Source organism: Lolium perenne, chromosome 7 (genome assembly GCF_019359855.2).
Source record: "Lolium perenne isolate Kyuss_39 chromosome 7, Kyuss_2.0, whole genome shotgun sequence".
In the NCBI taxonomy this organism is placed as follows: Eukaryota; Viridiplantae; Streptophyta; class Magnoliopsida; order Poales; family Poaceae; genus Lolium; species Lolium perenne.
The window spans coordinates 293,338,814-293,357,936 of NC_067250.2; the positions used below are offsets into that span (position 1 = coordinate 293,338,814).

Sequence of the window (19,123 nt, forward strand, 5' to 3'; positions counted from 1 at the left end):
AGCTAGGAAGTCCGACAGTAAATTCCAGCCGTATCCCGCAATTTAATCACAGCCTCAGCGCTAGAAAATTCAGGAATCCACGGACCACGAGATACAAGGAGTATTTAGCGCCAACCGAGCGGAATCAGCCAGATACACCTAGAAATCATAATACGAACCGAGCCAGCATCAAACGCGCCTCAAACGGCAGATCTACCCGACAATTCAGGGCATAGCCGAGAAGGATTTCACGACAACCCGAGCAGACCCGGCAGCAATCGACCAACAATAATAACAGCACCGGCAGCGCCTGCGGATCTAATCCAGGAATTTTTGTCAAAAAGACCACCCTCCCCAATTCATTGACAAAAAGGACCACCTGTGAGTAGAATTGACAAAAAGGACCACCTCCTGTGTGGCGGCAGAGCCCCCAGGCGACACGTGTCGCCTGCCGCCACACCGACTGGCGGCAGGAGCTGCCGCCGTTGCCCGTGGCGGCATGCCACCGAAGAGAAAGGCTCCGGCGAAGGCAGCGAATCCGCCGCCGAAGCCGCGCACACGCCGAAGGAGAAGCCGGCGACCATGTCGCAGGAGGAGTGGGACAAGGATATGGAACGCCGCTCCTTCATAATGGCCGACCGCAGAAGGCGTCGCATCGCCGCTATCGACGCAGCGAAAGCGGCGGCCACTGCGAAAGCGTGCCTCAGCTTGGGTGGCGGCCTCAGCAACATCTCGAGCTTGCCGGGTTACTACGCTGGGTACAACGCGGACGGGCCATCGATCTCGCAGATGCGACTGTTGCAGATGGAAGGCCACGCCCGCTACTCCCTCGAGTACGGGGACAGCGACATGACCGTCGACCACAACGCGCCGTTCTCGCCGGATTCAGCGGCGAGGGGCAGCGGTGCCTTTCGCTTCCCCGACCTGAACTCGTCTCCTGACCTGCACCGCACCGAGGGCCACGTGACAGATGGCACCGGCCTTCCCCACCACCTCTTCCCCGACGACGGCAGGCACACCCACCATGTGTTCGCCAGCGCGTCCGGCGTGTCCATGGACGAGGACGAGGTGTGTTTCCTTACTTTTTATGTGTTATGTGCATCGTAGACACCGACGGCGAATGAAAGTAGGTAACTTGATGCGTAGATTGCCGCCGGGGAGGAGATCCTCAACGGCATCATACGCGGTCATGCCTACGAACCCCCCGTCGACGAGTATGAAGAAGAGGCCGAGGAGGACGAAGGTGAGGAGGAGGTCCAGGAGGAGCTGATCGACGCCGACACCGGCATGACCACGGCGACGATGCGCAAGCGTTCCACCGACACTCGTGGTCCGAGGTGGAGGTCTTTGGAGGATGAATGTCTCATCGAGGCGTGGAAGCAAGTGAGCTTTTGCCCCATCACCGGCGCAAACTAAACCGGAGGTAAGTACTACAAGCGCATCCTCGATTGCTTCAACGAGAAGAAGAACTATGGTGTCTATGCCAACATGGACATGAACCGGAACGAGGGCGCCCTCTCTCACCGTTGGAACATGATCAAGGCGGCGTGTAGCAAGTTCCATGGCTACTATGAGAAGATTAAGGGCCGGAAGGAGAGCGACAAGACGATGGTGGATAGGGTATGATCTACGCCCATCTTATTCGTAATGCATTATAGTGTATCTATTTGATGATCCATCTTGTTTCATATCTTGTTTTGCATCATGTATATGATCCAACTTGTTCCATATCTTGTTTTGCGTCATGTATTGTTAGATGCTCGACGCCTTCGAGATGTACAAGAACCAACACGAGGTCAAAGACTTCCCCTTCATGCATTGCTACAACAAGCTACACGGTTGCAAGAAATGGGACGACCTCCTCCACACTCTAATGAAGGATGGGGAAGAGGCCGGTCGATCCAGCCGGCGGCTCCACCAGGCGCCCCATTGGCAACAAGAAGGCCAAGGCTGAGAGGAATGCAGTGCCGGTATTGGCAGCCATGGACGCCTCCATCGAGAAGATGATCACCTCATTCTCGGTGGAGAACAAGGAAGCGTTGGATAGGGCCGCCGTCGTGTGGAAGACAATCCTCGACAAGCAAGACATGAAGATTGAGTTGGAGAGGGAGTAGGTGGAGGCGGCGAAGATGGAAGCTCACGCCGCTGCCATGAAGTCCACCAACGAAGCGACGCAGCTATCGTTGGCCAAGATGTCTCAAGAATCCAAGATCTTGATGGCCGACATGGAGAAGATGGATCGGTTGGCGCGGGCGTGGCACGAGATGTACCACGAGCGTCTCGGCCAAGAGGTGATGGCGGCGCGAGCTACGTCGACGTCTCCCCCGGCACCCTCCACGATCATGTCTCCGCCGGCATCCTCCACGTTCATATCTCCGCCGGCACCGTCGACGTTCAGGCCTCCCTCGGCGACTGTGGATCCTGTTGCAGCGACGGAGCTGCCGCCGGGGCTCGCCGGCGATGAGGAAGTCGTCGAGGTTGAGCCGCCCGTGACCTCGTTCATCTGATCAGCTGGCTTGGAAGCCGGGTTTTTTTTTGCGCTGGAGACGGCGATTTGGTGGCCATATGTTGGCCCAAACTTCATATTCGAAAACCTATTCGAATTTGGTGGCCGTGTGTTGGCTCAAACTTTAAATTCGTGAACTTATTCGAATTTCTATACTTTTGTTTGAGTTTTCAAATTCAAATCATCTATTGAAGCTTTCGTATGGGGCGTGTCGGTGTGGGAGTCGCTCCCTCAAATAAAAGATGTTGTGCCAGCGTCCTCCATACGATAGTGCCGGCGCCCCTGCCGGGGACTATTTAACATGCTCAGTTCTCACCCGGGTCACGATGGCAATTTTATCCACGGATCCGGGTATCCACGGATATTCGACCCGCCGGGCACGGGTATGGAGGGTTGATTGTGTCCATGGATTTCATGGGACGGATATCCGATAATTCATGGAGCGGGCACGGACAGAGCTTTTGATCCATGGATATTCGATGGATATCCAACTGACATGTAGGACTTGTCACTTCAGTAGCATCGGTGTGTGTCTTTAGTGCTAGCGGGAGATTAATTAGTGCACATCGTAGTCGACTTGCAGAAAAAATAGCATAAGCTCTTATGTGTATGCAATCATGGTCTCGAGCGGTCATGTTAGGTAATTCATTTCCACATTCCCGCTATGTGCATGTGAAATCTAAGTTCTTTATATTTTTTGAAATTGTATTAGTGTTATCACCAGAATTTGACCGAGTCAGAAGTGGGCCGCGATCAAGATGGGTTTGAAGAATATACATGGAAGAAATACGTGAATCGGCCTTGTGTACCAAGTTTGGGCTAATTGCCCGTGTATCTGTACCATAGTAGGATACGTGTCTGTTAGGAGTTAGAGTTTTACCCGTGCACGGTTAGGTGCACGCTTGAGTTAGAAAGTCCCCTGGACTATAAATATGTATCTAGGGTTTATGAAATAAACAACAACCAACGTTCAACACAAACAAATCTCGGCGCATCGCCAACTCCTTCGTCTCGAGGGTTTCTCCGGTAAGCACCATGCTGCCTAGATCGCATCTTGCGATCTAGGCAGCACGAGCCTACCTACGTTGTTCATGCGTTGCTCGTGCTGAAGCCTTTTTGATGGCGAGCAACGTAGTTATCTTAGATGTGTTACGGTTAGCATTGTTCTTCGTATCATATCTTTGTCGTAGTGCTCCCCTTATACATCTAGCCGCCCTTACACCTATCTCAGGTGTAGGGGCGGCACCCCGCTTGATCATAGTTTAGTAGATCCGATCCGTTACGGTTGCTCCTTGTTTGTCAAGGATTAGTTTAACATCCGCAATAGTTAGGCCTTACAAAGGGTTGGAGGATCCAGCGGCGTGTAGGGTGTAGTTTGCTAGCCCTAGACAGGATGTTCCGAGGATCAACCTCGTGTTGGTTTTTAGGCCCTGTCTAGGATCGGCTTACGATCACCGTACGCGAGCGCGAGGCCCAATCGTGAGTAGGATGATCCGATTATGCGGTGAAAACCCTAAATCGTCGTAGATCGCTTTAACTTTATTTTGATCAAGCAGGGCCACCATATATTCGGACACCTTGTACGAATCATGGGTGGATCGGCTCCTTGAGCCGATTCACAGGATAACCTGAGAGCCGATCGAGGCTCGTATTTAATGTTTACGTGTATGCCATGCAGGAAACTAAGCGAGGCATCATCCAACACCTTCCTGACCAGGTATAGGTCAGGGGGCACGCCCTTGCGACCGCATCGGACGTGTGACCAGAAGGCTTTGCGGGCCGTCGCTCTGAGGGACTGGGGCCAGCCGCAGCCCTAGTTGTTCCCGGCTCTACGGTGTTGCCAGTCGCTGCCCGCCGGTGGGTTTCTGACCGCAACACATTCTGGCACGCCCGGTGGGACCATCTTCGACATCCACCGCATCGCCATCTACATCCGAGATGGCGGAAAGCACTCCGGTCAAATACGAGGATCTGACTGACGAGCTCAAGAAGAAGCATGACGAGATCAAGGCGGTCCTCGAAGCCGAACTCATCGGCTCTTTCCACAGAACCCGCTCCCATGGCGTCAGGTGGAAGGGGTTCTCACCTAAAGGCGCACTCGATGGAGTGGACCTGTCCGCCCCGTCAGAAGAACGCACCAGGTCGCTGCGTCAGGAGATCAACTACATGGTGGCTCATTCGCTGCACCGCCACTCTGAGAGCCTGGTGAACACTTTGGAGCGTGTCGCTCTGCGCGTGATCCAGGAAATCATGAGCCACCAGTACTCCCCGTCAGGACCAGCTCTGGGGACTTAGAAAGGAGAGATGCCACTCCAGTCCCATCCTCCGCTGCCGTTCGCATGGGCAGCACCAGAAGTGCCGAACTCATCGGCATACGTCGTCTACAAGATTGGTGGTGATCCTAGTGACTACCAATTCCTACCTGAGGCGCCCAAGGAGATCCCGCACGGATACGCGTGCGCATACGTACCAGACGGCAGCACCTGGGCACTCTCGAACCAGGCTGCGACAGCAGGGGCCTCTGGAGCATGCCGGGGAGGAACGTCGGGAGCAGATCTTGAGAAGCAAACGTGGCTAGCTAAGTACGCCACTCCGACAAACCTCCAGAGCCCAGCTCCTGCAGTTGGCTCAGAACTGGAAAAGCAAGCATGGCTGGTTAAGTATGCCACCCCGGCGAATCTTCAAGGTTCGTCACCTTCAGCCATCACCGCGGATCAGATTTGTACAATTCTGAAAGATCAGTTCGGTATGATACCGAAAAGGAAGACGTTCGGCTACACCAAGCCGTACCCTAACGAGTACGAATTGATCCCGCTACCACCCAAATATCGGCTCCCGGACTTCACAAAGTTTAGTGGATCAGATGGTTCCAGCTCCATCGAGCATGTGAGCCGATATTTGGCACAGCTGGGCACGATCTCAGCATCAGACGAGCTGCGTGTGAGGTTCTTCGCACAGTCCCTCACAGGATCGGCTTTCGGGTGGTACACATCGCTGCCACCGAACTCCATCCGGACTTGGAAGCAGTTGGAAGAGCAGTTCCATGAGCAGTATCACTCAGAGGCTTCCGAGGCTGGCATTGCCGATCTAGCACAAGTACGACAGAAGCGCGGGGAAACAGTGTCAGAATACATCCAGCGCTTCAGGACCATTAGGAACCGATGCTATTCGGTTCACGTAAGTGAAAAAGAAGCAATCGAGTTGGCGGTGGTGGGTCTCTCATCATCGATCAAGGACGTGGCCTCCCAAGCAGACTACCCTTCATTGGCGCACATGGTGCAGAAGCTGTCAGCATATGAACAGCGCCACCCAGATGTTTACCAGGACAAATTTAAACGTGCGGTGGTCCTGGTTGAGGCAGACGAGGATGAAGGTGCTGCGGGAGATCGAGAGGTAGCAGTGGCTGAGTGGAATCGAGCGGCAGGCCCCGTGTCCTGCAAATGGGTTAAGCCACAAGGCCCTCCAAAGGGGTTCGACTTCGACGTGACCAAAACTGAGCAGATTTTCGATCTCTTACTCACGGAGAAGCATATAAAGGTACTCGAAGGCCACAAAATCCCTACGGTGCAGGAGCTGAACGGAAATCCATACTGCAAGTGGCATAACACGTTCACCCACACCACTAACGACTGCAGGGTGTGGCGTCAGCAGATCCAAATGGCGATAGAGAAAGGGCGATTAATTTTCAACCAGTACGCCATGAAGGTCGACACACACCCCTTCCCCGCCGTCAACATGGTGGAGTATTCTTGCCATGGAGGGTGCCAGCCAGATTTCTCGTGCAATATCAACATGGTAGGACTTGGGCACCACTCTGATAAGGACGGAGATAAGGGCAGCTGCTCTCACAGCAAAGACACAGAGGAAGCCGCTCCACGCGATCGGCTCCGCCACGACGGCAAGCGCTACGTCACAGAGGGAGAAGTGAGGAACGTAAGATATCAGCGACCTCTCTCTGATCACCTCCTCAACAAGTATGTGGGTCAATATGACCAGTGCCGACGGTACAACGACGATGATGAAAAGGATCGTCTGGCTAGGGACGACAGGAGACGTCGTCGGCATGATCGCGACGAGGAGCGATATGAGCGCCACGCCGAGGAAAGGTCAAGGGAGCAAGACGACGAGGATAGGCACTGGGACTGCCCCTTCTTCAGACACTGCTGGGACTCAGGAATGAGCCGATTGCCTACAATCGGCAACTGCCCAGAATGCAAACAGAAGAAGAAGGATGCAGCCAACGTATCTGTGTTCAAACGTCTAGGGCCTCTCCCGCCTCGGAACAAGCATGCTGAGTCCGCTCGGGTGGAAGATCTCGAGGAACTAGAGTACGATGATGAAGAAGACAAGTATCATCGGCCAAGGTGGTGCCCTGATGGGCTCAGCCGTTCCCAGAAGCGAAGGGTTCAGCGTCTACGTGGGTTGGAAGAAGCTGAAAGGTTATATCTGCACACGTTGAGGAAGGCACGGCCTGATCTGGCCGCCAAAATTCAGCGAACCCTGGACGAAGAAGGTCGGCCACAAAGAAAAGAGTGGCGCCCCAGACAAAGGAAAGCCGATGATGAAACATCGGCTGGCACAAACATGGTCTTCATCCTTCCAACGGAGTTTAGCGCTCCAGGATTATACGAAGCACCTGTGGCACAACTAGACTGCGGCCCACGGCCGGTCATCTTTGAGAAGCCACGAGAAAGAAGTTATAGGCATCTGAAAACCCTGTACTTGCGAGGATACATCAATGGGCAGCCTGTCAACAAGATGTTGGTGGACACCGGAGCGGCAGTTAACATTATGCCATACTCCATGCTACGTCGGTTGGGACGCTCCAGCTCGGATTTGATCAAGACCAATGTAACACTGAGCGATTTCAACGGCCAAGCATCTGACGCACAAGGCGTTCTGAATGTGGATCTGACTATAGGAAGGAAAACCATCCCCACGACGTTCTTTATTGTCGACAGCAAGAGCACCTATGCTGTCCTACTAGGGAGGGATTGGATCCACGCCAACTGTTGCATTCCATCCACGATGCACCAATGCCTAATACAGTGGGATGGAGATGAAGTAGAAGTCGTTCACGCAGATGATTCAGCCGAGATTTCAACGGCCGGCATGGACGTTTGGGAGACATCAGGCCAAGAGCCACTCTCAGGCATCAATTTGGACGACTGCGAGCGCATCGACGTGACAAATAAAGGGGTTAGGCTGGTTTTATCCACCGGCCTGACCGTGTAACAAAAGCAACATCGATGGACAAAGGTGGCGATGCCGATTCAAGTGATCGGCCCCAAGGATTTATGGAGGAACATTACAAAACCTTCATCGAACAAGCAACGTGGAGGCCGATTCCGGCAATCGGCCAAAATTATCCTCACCGTCCATTCTGCCTGGGTTCAACGTTTGGTCAAACGGAGCCGATACCATCAAATCCCTTGAAAGAATCGGCTCGGGGGGGCACCCAGGTGGATAAAACACGAGGATATGCAGTAGAAGCGTCTTACAAATGCCCAGCAGCCTAAGATATCCTTTGATGATGGGTATTGAAGTATGGGGGCCGATACATAAATCGGCCGTAAAAAATTCAAATTTTTTTTAAGCACAGCCGATGCAGCAGACATCGACTTAAGGATATAAAGCCGAGGTATAACTGTTATAATCAGAGGGTTGATGGAGCAGGAAGTGGGCCACGAAGAGAGACTCTAATGGAAGAACTCCTCAATGGAGTGGTTTAACGGCTCAGATCCTCTCTTCAACAACAATGCCAAGAGCAGCATGGATGTGCAGATCAGGCTAAGGGTGGGTTGCATCAGATCCACCGAAGGAAAGGAGCCAATCTGACCAGCAAGGCGCAAGGAGTAGACTGAAGAAGCTCGGGGGGCAGTTCACCTTGAAGGTTCTCTGCTCTGGGGGCCGATTTTGTTGATTCATTACCATTCTCGCCTTGACTGAGACTCGGGGGGCAGCTGGCCTGGTGGATGCTCTGTTTTTGAAAGCCGATTGGGTGGCCATCGGCTAGTCCTGCGCCGCGATTTTCGTCAAGGGTGGTGATCCGGCGGAACTTAAATTCATTGTTCGAAAGGACGAAGGATAGTTCATGAAGGCTTGATGCGCTGACATCGGCTTTTTGAGTTTTGACCAAGATTGCAGTCACCCCGTGGTCGAAGAGAGGAAGGGCGGATTATGAGAGACCGATGCGTTGCCATCGGCTCATTGAGAATCGGTTTAAAAGAAATCGGCAAAGTCAAATTGAGGAAACTTCTTCATTAATGAACATGATTTCTTACAAAGAAAGAGCCGATTGCTCAAAGAAGGAAGAACAAAAGAAGGGTCTATTGACCAATCTACTACTGCTATGCCTACACTAGTAGATCCTAATCTACGGGCCATCGCTGCCCTCGTCGTCTTCCTCGGAACTCTCATCGGCACTGCTGCCGATGGGCTCCTCGTCGCTACTCCCGTAGCCCTCTACGGGAGCTTCATCCCCGTCTTCATCGTCGTTGCTGTCGTCGTCCCACCACATGCGGAGGCGTTTCGCCGGCGGGTAGCCCTCGAGGGAGTCGTCGTCGTCGTCGTCGTCTTCCTCTTCCTCTTCTTCAGAGGAGGGGCAGCCGTCCTGTGGGAACCGGTCGTCCTCGCTTTCCGACTCCGGTTCCCGTCGGCGAGGAACTGAAGATCTTCATCCCCGCTGGTCAGGGACTGGTCGTCTTCGGACCAGATGGAGGAGGCGTGGTCTTCCAGGTCCCATTCTTCTGGGGCGCGGATGTCCGGCGGCGTCTCGCGGGAGGAGGAGGACCCATAGGAAAGGCCGGAAGAGGATGAGGAGGAAGAAGACATGGTGGCGCAGGAGGGTTTTTCGGGGTGCTAATGCGAAGGGGATGAAGAAGTAAACTGTGTAAAACGGTTAAATAAAGGGGATATCGGGGATATTCAATGCCACAGCAGTTCCCGAGGAAGTGGTGCCCAGCAGAAAAATTTCGCAGGCCACGTGGAGAAGTGGAAGGGGCAAGGCATCATAATGAAGGATTCTGCGGCGGTTTCTGCTCTACCACGACATGACCCGACGAAAGAAAGCATAATGATTTTGGAAATGTCATTTCCAAAACCAGGGGGGCATGTGTTATCACCAGAATTTGACCGAGTCAGAAGTGGGCCGCGATCAAGATGGGTTTGAAGAATATACATGGAAGAAATACGTGAATCGGCCTTGTGTACCAAGTTTGGGCTAATTGCCCGTGTATCTGTATCATAGTAGGATACGTGTCTGTTAGGAGTTAGAGTTTTACCCGTGCACGGTTAGGTGCACGCTTGAGTTAGAAAGTCCCCTGGACTATAAATATGTATCTAGGGTTTATGAAATAAACAACAACCAACGTTCAACACAAACAAATCTCGGCGCATCGCCAACTCCTTCGTCTCGAGGGTTTCTCCGGTAAGCACCATGCTGCCTAGATCGCATCTTGCGATCTAGGCAGCACGAGCCTACCTACGTTGTTCATGCGTTGCTCGTGCTGAAGCCTTTTTGATGGCGAGCAACGTAGTTATCTTAGATGTGTTAGGGTTAGCATTGTTCTTCGTATCATATGCTGTCGTAGTGCAACCCTTATACATCTAGCCGCCCTTACACCTATCTCAGGTGTAGGGGCGGCACCCCGCTTGATCATAGTTTAGTAGATCCGATCCGTTACGGTTGCTCCTTGTTTGTCAAGGATTAGTTTAACATCCGCAATAGTTAAGCCTTACAAAGGGTTGGAGGATCCAGCGGCGTGTAGGGTGTAGTTTGCTAGCCCTAGACAGGATGTTCCGGGGATCAACCTCGTGTTGGTTTTTAGGCCCTGTCTAGGATCGGCTTACGATCACCGTACGCGAGCGCGAGGCCCAATCGTGAGTAGGATGATCCGATTATGCGGTGAAAACCCTAAATCGTCGTAGATCGCTTTAACTTTATTTTGATCAAGCAGGGCCACCATATATTCGGACACCTTGTACGAATCATGGGTGGATCGGCTCCTTGAGCCGATTCACAGGATAACCTGAGAGCCGATCGAGGCTCGTATTTAATGTTTACGTGTATGCCATGCAGGAAACTAAGCGAGGCATCATCCAACACCTTCCTGACCAGGTATAGGTCAGGTGGCACGCCCTTGCGACAGCATCGGACGTGTGACCAGAAGGCTTTGCAAAGCCGTCGCTACGAGGGATCGGGGCCACGCAGCCCTAGTTGTTCCCGGCTCTACGGTGTTGCCAGTCGCTGCCCGCCGGTGGGTTTCTGATCGCAACAATTAGGTGAGATTCATGGTGATCTCCTTGCTGTCCAGAATGTTCTTGAAGATGAACAAGAAGAAATGGTACTATCCAAAAAGCTCTTATTTACTTGCTTTAATTATTTATTCTTTTGATGATTTTTCAATTGTTAAGCTTTAGTGCTTTTTTCAATTATAGGATTCCAATGAATCCATTGTCACTGAAGAATGAATGAATAAGGCTATAATGATCCAAGATTCAACTCAACCTTTCTACTATCTTTTGCTATATAGCTTTAACGCATTAGATGTTGTATTGGAATCTTGAAATAAAAAGCATTGTCTATATATGTTCCGTGAGATTGAAATGAGACATCTATTGTATGGTGTGGTTATGTGAGATTAAACATATTATAAGTACTATGTGATTGATATATTGTTGCTTTGATATTTCTATGAATTGTCGACATAATTATGGCTGAAATGCTACTGAAATAATGTCAACATGCTGCCAAAATATTCATGTTAGCTTATTATTGATGAAATGCAAGTGAAATATTGCTGAAATAGTACTCAGATTTTATGGGCATGGATATCCGGGTATCCAGCGGATTTGGATTTGGGGCGACATCCATGCCCATGGATACTTTCGTGGGCGGGGCAGAGCGAGGCCGATGGATTTGGGCATGGATCTGGTTTTCCTATATCCGTCCAAACCCGCTCCATTGCCATCCTTACACCCGGGGCACGAATCTCCACGGCCAAGGTTTGAGCTTCCTGGGCGGCCGTCCCGAGTCCCGTCGCACACCATCTTCGCGCCCACCCGACGCACACCATTTGGACCGGTCGTCGCAGCCACGCGAGCTCGTGATCAAAAGCGTCGCTGCGGCCTCCACCACCACACCCCCCAAAACGGCAAAACCCTGCGCCACCATCACTCCCCCAGCCGCACCAAAACGGCAATACCCACCACCGTACCACCATCACCACCATCACCAGCACCAGCAGCCTGCCAAAACCCTACCCCCGGCGATCCCCTTCCCTCCTCGCTCCCCCCGATGATCCCATCCGAGCCCTTGCCCCCCGCGGCGGCGGCCCCCGAGCCGTGGCGCTCCACGCGGAAGCGGAGGAAGTCCAGAGCTGCATTGGAGGCCGAGGAGGACGCCGAGGCGGAGGCAGAGCTCGAGCGCGAGATGTCGCGCGGCAAGCGCCGGCGCGGGGCGGCCCGCAGGAGAGCGGCCGAGGTGAAGCGGCCTGTGGGTGTGCACAAGCCGCAGGGGGTGGCGGCGGCAGAGGCGCCGCGGGTGATGGAGGTGGGCGACGCGGGCCGTAGGGCGATCGGCGAGGACAATGCCTGCGCCGAGGAGCCGGGCGCGGTGGACATGTCCCGCGCCACCTGGCGGCGGCGCAAAGCGGCCGCCTTGATGGAGGCCGATGCGGACGCGGAGCACGAGTCGCGCGGCAAGCGCCGGCGCGGAGCGGCGGGGACGGCCTGCAGGAGGAGATCGGGCAAGGACAAGCCGGAGGAGCCTGTGGCGGTGCTCGTCGCGGAGGTGCCGGGGACGATGGAGGTGGGCGACGCGGGCCGTCGTGGCGCGATGGTCGGCGACGACGACGTGTGCGCCGAGGAGCCTGACGCGGAAGAGTTTCTGACGGAGGAGGAGGAGGCCGCGCTCGAAGCAGAGGAGCAGGCCATGGATGGAGCACGGTCCGCGGCCGCGAGGAAGAGGGTCGCGAGGCCGAGGGCAACGGATAGAACGGCGGTGGACGACGGCGCCTCATCGGAGGACCACTTTGTGGGCGAGCCGGTGCCGGACGAGGAGGCGCGGCGTCGGTGGCCGGCGAGGTACAGAACCAAGGTGCGTGCGCCGTCTGTCTCAGCCGATCTCACCACATTGCTCCTTGTCGTTCCTTCTGTGTATTCGAAATCATGCTGAAATCAAAGTTCTTCTTCCTTTCGTTGTTGCAGGATTCTGCAGATTCAGACGCCAGGCGGTGAGTATGGAAAAGGAGATTTTTTTTTGAAATATAAACAGAGCATATTTATTGGAAAAGGGGGATTTTGAAGCATAAACGGAGCCAAATTCCATTTCTGCAGGTCTGACGGGGAGATCACTGAAACTCTTGCCCGATGCCACTACCGAACAGCTTGTGTGGATGGCGTCAACTTTGATATTGGCGATGATGTGTATCTGAAGGTAAACCCGTGTTATTAGCTGCTCTGATCATGTGCTCTTTGATCGATTGCTTGCCATTGCTGTCCTTCCTAGAGTATTTCTGCAATATACTAGTGTCCAGGGATGATTAATGCAGCCTGGGTTGCGTTTTCATATGCCCACTGTTGAAATGTTTTCTGGCAGGTTCGTATATTCCAATAATTCAATTTATGGCGGTAAAATCTGGGACGATATATTTTAGAATACATGCAAACAAGGTTACCTCTACTGAATTTAGTAGTAGTTGAACGCTGCACTGTACTAAATTTAGTGTATGTACTGAATTACTAATGCAACACTGCACTATGCATACTGAATTCAGTGTACAGCTGTGTACTGAACCATGACAATGAGATTAGAGATATGTATGTAAATCGGGTTCTGACTTTGATGATTGAATTATCAAGGACCTGGGTCCTTCTAGTACACTAGGGCTACAACTGCTGGGGTCCCCTTTTCAGCATACCAAGAGGCTTTCTAGTTTATCCAATATATTTTGTTAATCTTTTCATGTTTGATTGGCTTACTCTCTGCTCCTATGTTATACATGGCCCCTTTAGACTTGTAGGTAGCTTCTTCTCTTCTATTACACTATATCTTTCCGATCAAATGTTAATTTTTACTGTTCCACATTCTGTGCAATCTGATCTGTGGCTTTTAGCATTTTAAGAAATGTCTTGGATACTTTGCAGACTGCTTTTCTTTCCTTGCACGGACCACGGAGCGTGTAGTTTCGAAACATACTTTTTTTCTGTCTTGCATTTATCTTGTTGATTATCTCTATTTTGACCGAGGGTGATCATGATATTGTTATTTTGAGTAACTGCAGGCTGGTCCCGGTGAGGAAAACTACATTGCCCGGATTACGGAGTTTTTTGAAGGAATAGATCATGGATCATATTTCGCCGCTCATTGGTTTTACCGTGTGACAGATACGGTATGTGTCGAGCACGTGTTCCTCTCTTTCTCTATAGGCAATTCAGCATGTGTCTAAGACACATTTGCAGGTTATCTCACTGCAGCTGGTGGAGGTTGAAGATCATAAACATGATCATAAGCGCATTTTCCTTTCAGATCATAAGGATGATAACACGATCGACTCAATAATCTCTAAAGTTAATGTCATTTATGTTGGCCCAAATGTAAGTAATTCGCTCATTCTTTCTGAATGTGTACAGTATACTACGTACTATTTGTCATGTTTCTGTTGATCTCGACATGTTGCTTTATTGTGAAACAACTACAGATGACACTTGAAGCAAAATCAAAGATTATAGAGGAGTCAGATTTCTATTATGACATGTCGTACTCGCTGGCATGTTCCACCTTTGCAAATATGCCAGCAGGTACCCATCTCTGGATATTTTTTTTCTGTTTCCATAAGCATAGGTACACCGTTTAGTTTATCTTTTGTTGCATGTATGCAACTTATATTAAAGCTGAACAACACAATAGAGTTGGGTGGTTTGATCATAAAACATATAGGAGTACAATAGATTTGGATGGTGTGATCATTAAAACGGTGCAATATTTTAATAGACTTGGATGGTGTGAGTGCTAAGATTGTGTAATACAATACTAAAATATCCATCAATTTTTTGTACCGTGATATTTCTTGGCATGCTTTTTTGAGGAGTTATTGTCTTGCAGATATTGGTATTGCAACAGGTAGTGAAGCAACATCAGATATTTCTAGTGATGATGTTGATTCTTCTAAGGAGAAACCAAATGATGACCTTGTGTCACCACCTGATGCTCAAATGAAAACGGCAGCACTGCTGGATCTTTACTCAGGATGCGGTGCCATGTCAACCGGGCTTTGCCTAGGTGCTGCATTATCTGGCATAAAGCTGATTACAGTAAGTTTTCTTCTTAGGATGTCTTATGACTTCCGCTGAAGCTAAAGGCACTGTTATCAACTATCTTAATTCTGTTGTCTTGTGCAGCGATGGGCTGTAGATCTGAACACTCATGCTTGCAGTAGTCTAAAGCACAACCACCCATTCACACAGGTAAAAAATACAATTTGGACTGTATTGCAGTCCCTGTTTTACCAAGCTGATATGATGACCTGTATGAGTTTACTTCTAATTTGTAGGTACGAAATGAGAAGGCCGAGAATTTTCTTTCTCTCATTCGGGAGTGGAATACACTTTGCAAAAAATTTGACGTCCATAAAAGCATTTCTTTGAGCTCTGATCTACCACGGACTTCGAACGAAAATGAAGAATATGGAAATGAACCTCTCCTGAAGGGTACATTTGAGGTAGAGAGACTTGTTGATATATGCTACGGTGATCCAAATAGCATGGGAAAAGTTGGTTTGTGGTTTAAGGTACTGCAGATTTGATCATTTGAAGTGCATATTTTTTCTAATTCTTTTCTACAAACAATGTATTATTTTACTCTTTTTACTTTAGGCAATTACTATACAATGTTTGTTTAAAGATAAACACTACCTATATAGGTGCGATGGAGAACGTTTGATCCTAGTGAGGATACATGGGAGCCAGTTGGTGGCCTTAGGTTGGTATATTTTTCATCATATTTCTCTTTGTTTTGTTTTGCCAATAGTGCCTTACTTGTTAACATCTCAGCGATTCCCCTGACTGTATTAAAGAATTTGTTCAAAATGGATACAGGGAATCCATTTTACCCTTGCCTGTAAGTATATCCCTTCTTTTTTTCCTTCTGGGTTCTTGTTCTTGTGCAACCGAATGATATATTTTTTTATTCCAAAGGGCTGTGTGGATGTTATCTGTGGGGGTCCTCCTTGCCAAGGCATCAGTGGATTTAACCGGTTTAGAGAGTCCGAAGCTCCGCTGAACGATGAAAGGAACAAACAGCTGGTTGTGTTTATGGATATTGTGAACTACCTGAGACCCAAGTATGTTCTAATGGAGAATGTTGTAGATATTCTAAAATTTGCAGATGGCTTTCTTGGGAGGTACGCATTGAGTCGCCTTGTCGCCATGAGTTACCAAGCCAGACTAGGGATGATGGTTGCAGGATGCTATGGTCTACCACAGTTTAGGATGAGGGCATTCCTCTGGGGAGCTCTTCCTTCAGTGGTATATCTCTCTTTTGTGCTCTTTTTTTATCTTCTAGCAGCATGCTAAATTCGAAGGTTGTTTTGGCAATGTAGGTACTCCCAAAGTACCCTCTCCCCACCCATGATGTGGTTAAGCGCGGATTAGTGCCAAGAGCATTTATGGTACGAGAATAAGTCGCTAACCTCCATGTGTTTTTTACTATTATACATTACTAAAAAATGTTGTGATTTCAGCATTGTCTGGTTGCATATAAGGAAAATGAATATAGACACTTGGAAAAAGCTCTTGTCCTTGGAGATGCAATATCTGACTTACCCAAGGTTCGCCCTTACTGTTTTCGTTCATACTCAACTATTTTTGGAGTGCCGCCTAAACATTTGTGATCTTCTCTGTACCTATAAATTATATTGTTTTCTACAGGTTGGGAATCATCAACCCAATGATGTGATGGAGTATTCTATTAAGCCAAAAACAGAATTCCAACACTATATCCGGCTCAACCGTCAAGGTAAACCCACCTAGTATGACCCATTGAGTGTGTAAAATTAATATCAATAAGTAGTTCTCTTTTTTTAATGAATTTTATTTTCATTTCTTATCCCTTTCTTTGCTTAGGGACTAGTGTTTTTCTTGTATTTTCAGTCATGCTTGTGGTTCAATGATGTCACCTTGCCATATTTTCCACCATTTTTATTGTTTACATAATACTTTTTGATTATATTGCTGTTGAGAATAATTTTGTTTCATTCTGAGTTGTTTTGCTCTGTTATTCATTTTAAGACATGAAAGATTACTCACATGGAGATGTTACTCCTAAGGAAGGGCAGCTATTTGATCATCAACCACTACAATTAAATAGAGATGATTATGAACGAGTGCAGAAGATTCCTATAAAAAAGGCAAGCTATGGTTAAACATGTGTCACGCTCCCTCTCTTTTTGCCCTATCCTATAATTTCTAAGCATTTTTTGCAATCCAGGGGGCCAACTTCCGTGATTTGAAAGGTGTCCGGGTTGGGAAAAACAATACAGTTGAGTTTGTTCCAGATATTCCTCAAGTAGTTCTGTCTTCTGGGAAGCCATTGGTACGTAGATATGTTGTGGTTTTATCAGCTGTAATGTACATATTTCTCATGTTCTAATCATCCTTGCTTCTCTTGTAGGTTCCTAGCTATGCCATGACCTTTAACAAGGGGAAGTCACTGAAGTAAGTATATTGATTATCCCTTTGTATTATTCGTAAAACTCAATTGATAATCTTTGTTATGTTGCTTTGCAGACCTTTTGGCCGACTGTGGTGGGATGAAACAGTTGCAACTGTTGTCACTAGAGCTGAGCCTCACAACCAAGTAAGCTCATAATATTTTCAGGTGTTTGTGTGATTTTATAGATTGCCCATTGCTTTTACTATGACCGACAGTGGGTGGACCTTTTGCAGATTATTTTGCATCCCACACAGCACCGAGTTCTGACCATCCGAGAAAATGCAAGGCTGCAAGGTTTCCCAGACTACTACAGGCTGCTTGGCCCTATAAAAGAGAAGTGAGTTGATCTAACTTTACCTGAATTGTAGTGCATTGAAAAGAACCATAACCCTTTGGTTTGTGCAAGGACAGCACCTCTGAACCTTGTTTACTATTAAGCTGATTTGCTCGTTCTCTGAATGTGATTAATCTGTAGATATATTCAAGTTGGGAATGCAGTTGCCGTCCCAGTGGCTAGAGCTCTAGGGTATTCGCTTGGACTGGCTTACCAGGGTAAATTCCACGGGGACCAGTCCCTCTTCAAGCTTCCTGGGAACTTTATTCCTATTGATCATGCAACAGAGACAAGAGTAGCATCCCTAGGTGCTTCTAAAGGGGAAGTAGTGGAGACAGAATAGTTTTCTGACCGACTAGGTTGATTTGGTGTATGTACTTGAATGAGGAGTTCTCCCAACATTTTTACCTATTCATGAAAATTGATTTATCCATACACCAAACACTTGTTAACCTCTGTAAGTTGTAAATCAGAAAAGAGAGTTTTTCCATTACATACAAGTCTGTTCTTTCAAGTTGGATGGTACTACTCGCATGCTACTATTTGGTCTGAAGAACTGTGGCTTTTGCGGCTCTTCATGCTACTGTTTGCCTAACTGATTGTGGGCTGTGGCATGGTACTCATCACTTTGATGTTCTGTGGGATGAAAAGGAGGTGTCAGTAATGTTTGGGACAGTAGTAGTGATGTTAGGTATTCTCAATCTTCACCAGTACTGACTATGCCCAGTTTGGTTCTTTACAACCTTTTTTCTCTCTGTAGGATGGTACTGTCAAAGTGAAACATTTTCATGCTGTGATGCAAAAGTTGAGCTTCTGATTGCGTCATACTTTCTGTATTTAACGTTTTAACACTGTAGACAGAATGTCCACGGGTTAGCACTTTTTCTAGTCCACAATATGTCTCATTATTTTCACTTCTCTGTTTTGATGCAGGCAGTTGAGCGGTACCCTGCTGATTCAACACTGCCTGTATTCCGAATTTCTGATATGAGCCTTTTCATCTGCAGACTGAAACGATCACAGGGCTCTGTTTGATGCTAATACTTGCATAAACTTGTGGCCTGGATGGTTGGATGGCTGCTACTGCTGCAGGAGAATCAGGTTTCATGCTTTTGTTGAGGCAAAGTAAAATTTACATCTAAGCTATGCTCAGTTAAGAACTACAATATGCAATGTCCAGTTACTTTTGTTGGAATTTAAAGTGAAGTATTTTCATGTTAAAGTGAAACATTTTCCTGCCGTGATACAAAAGTAGAGCTTCTGCTTGTGTCATGGTAGACAGATTATCCACCGGTTAACACTGTTTTCAGGTTGTCCGTTTGATTATAAGCTGAAAAACTATGAACAATATATCTAGTTGGTAAGTTTGGATCCACTGTACTACTATAGTTTCTCCAGCCAAGTTCGACCTGTTTTGTGTATTTTCAAACCTTCCGGAGCCAATAATTGTCGGCGACAGCTCAAAACTCATATGAGCTTCAGCTTGTATGATTCTTCCTACACTTTTTTTCTTATTCTTAATAAATGATGTGCAGCTCTGCTGCATTTTCGAGGAAAAATAATCTTTTAGAAAGAGCATGTAGGAGAAGGT

General features: G+C 48.8%; 2 protein-coding genes and 1 long non-coding RNA gene across 4 annotated transcripts; all 3 read left to right on the forward strand.

Annotated features, from left to right (window-relative positions):
* The first annotated feature begins 2,809 nt into the window (after positions 1-2,809).
* Positions 2,810-11,145, forward strand: LOC127312226 (uncharacterized). The gene is made up of 3 exons (XR_007858202.2): positions 2,810-3,125; positions 10,769-10,830; positions 10,925-11,145. It is a non-coding gene; the product is annotated as an uncharacterized lncRNA (long non-coding RNA).
* Positions 11,146-11,730: 585 nt separating this feature from the next.
* On the forward strand, positions 11,731-13,103 carry LOC139833980 (uncharacterized). Its single transcript, XM_071824361.1, has 4 exons — positions 11,731-12,584; positions 12,695-12,720; positions 12,824-12,923; positions 13,086-13,103. The coding sequence occupies exons 1-4, from the start codon at positions 11,784-11,786 to the stop codon at positions 13,101-13,103; spliced, it is 945 nt and encodes a 314-aa protein (XP_071680462.1). The 5' UTR covers positions 11,731-11,783.
* Positions 12,465-18,046, forward strand: LOC127312223 (DNA (cytosine-5)-methyltransferase CMT1). 2 transcript variants are annotated; one of them, XM_071823606.1, is made up of 21 exons: positions 12,465-12,584; positions 12,695-12,719; positions 12,820-12,923; positions 13,771-13,878; positions 13,964-14,083; positions 14,188-14,287; positions 14,592-14,800; positions 14,888-14,953; positions 15,040-15,276; positions 15,409-15,467; positions 15,539-15,605; positions 15,683-16,012; positions 16,087-16,155; positions 16,228-16,314; positions 16,415-16,502; positions 16,775-16,893; positions 16,974-17,078; positions 17,157-17,200; positions 17,273-17,342; positions 17,432-17,535; positions 17,674-18,046. In XM_071823606.1, exons 6-21 carry the CDS (start codon positions 14,188-14,190, stop codon positions 17,873-17,875), a joined length of 1,956 nt encoding a protein of 651 aa, XP_071679707.1. In that variant the 5' UTR covers positions 12,465-12,584; positions 12,695-12,719; positions 12,820-12,923; positions 13,771-13,878; positions 13,964-14,083; the 3' UTR covers positions 17,876-18,046. The 2 variants fall into 2 exon arrangements, with proteins under 2 accessions (XP_071679707.1, XP_071679706.1); XM_071823605.1 differs by lacking the exons at positions 12,465-12,584; positions 12,695-12,719; positions 12,820-12,923 and having other exon boundaries at positions 13,798-13,878; positions 14,016-14,083.
* The last annotated feature ends 1,077 nt before the right edge of the window (positions 18,047-19,123 follow it).

What these genes read in the sequence shown, in the direction of transcription:
- LOC139833980 (XM_071824361.1), top strand. Translation starts at nt 11,784, where the DNA reads ATGATCCCATCCGAGCCCTTGCCCCCCGCGGCGGCGGCCCCCGAGCCG. An exon ending in CGGCGAGGTACAGAACCAAG is followed by an intron (nt 12,585 to 12,694) that starts GTGCGTGCGCCG and finishes TCGTTGTTGCAG; the next exon opens with GATTCTGCAGATTCAGACGC. An exon ending in GCAGATTCAGACGCCAGGCG is followed by an intron (nt 12,721 to 12,823) that starts GTGAGTATGGAA and finishes CCATTTCTGCAG; the next exon opens with GTCTGACGGGGAGATCACTG.
- LOC127312223 (XM_071823606.1), top strand. Translation starts at nt 14,188, where the DNA reads ATGACACTTGAAGCAAAATCAAAGATTATAGAGGAGTCAGATTTCTAT. An exon ending in ACAACCACCCATTCACACAG is followed by an intron (nt 14,954 to 15,039) that starts GTAAAAAATACA and finishes TCTAATTTGTAG; the next exon opens with GTACGAAATGAGAAGGCCGA. An exon ending in CAATATCTGACTTACCCAAG is followed by an intron (nt 16,315 to 16,414) that starts GTTCGCCCTTAC and finishes TGTTTTCTACAG; the next exon opens with GTTGGGAATCATCAACCCAA.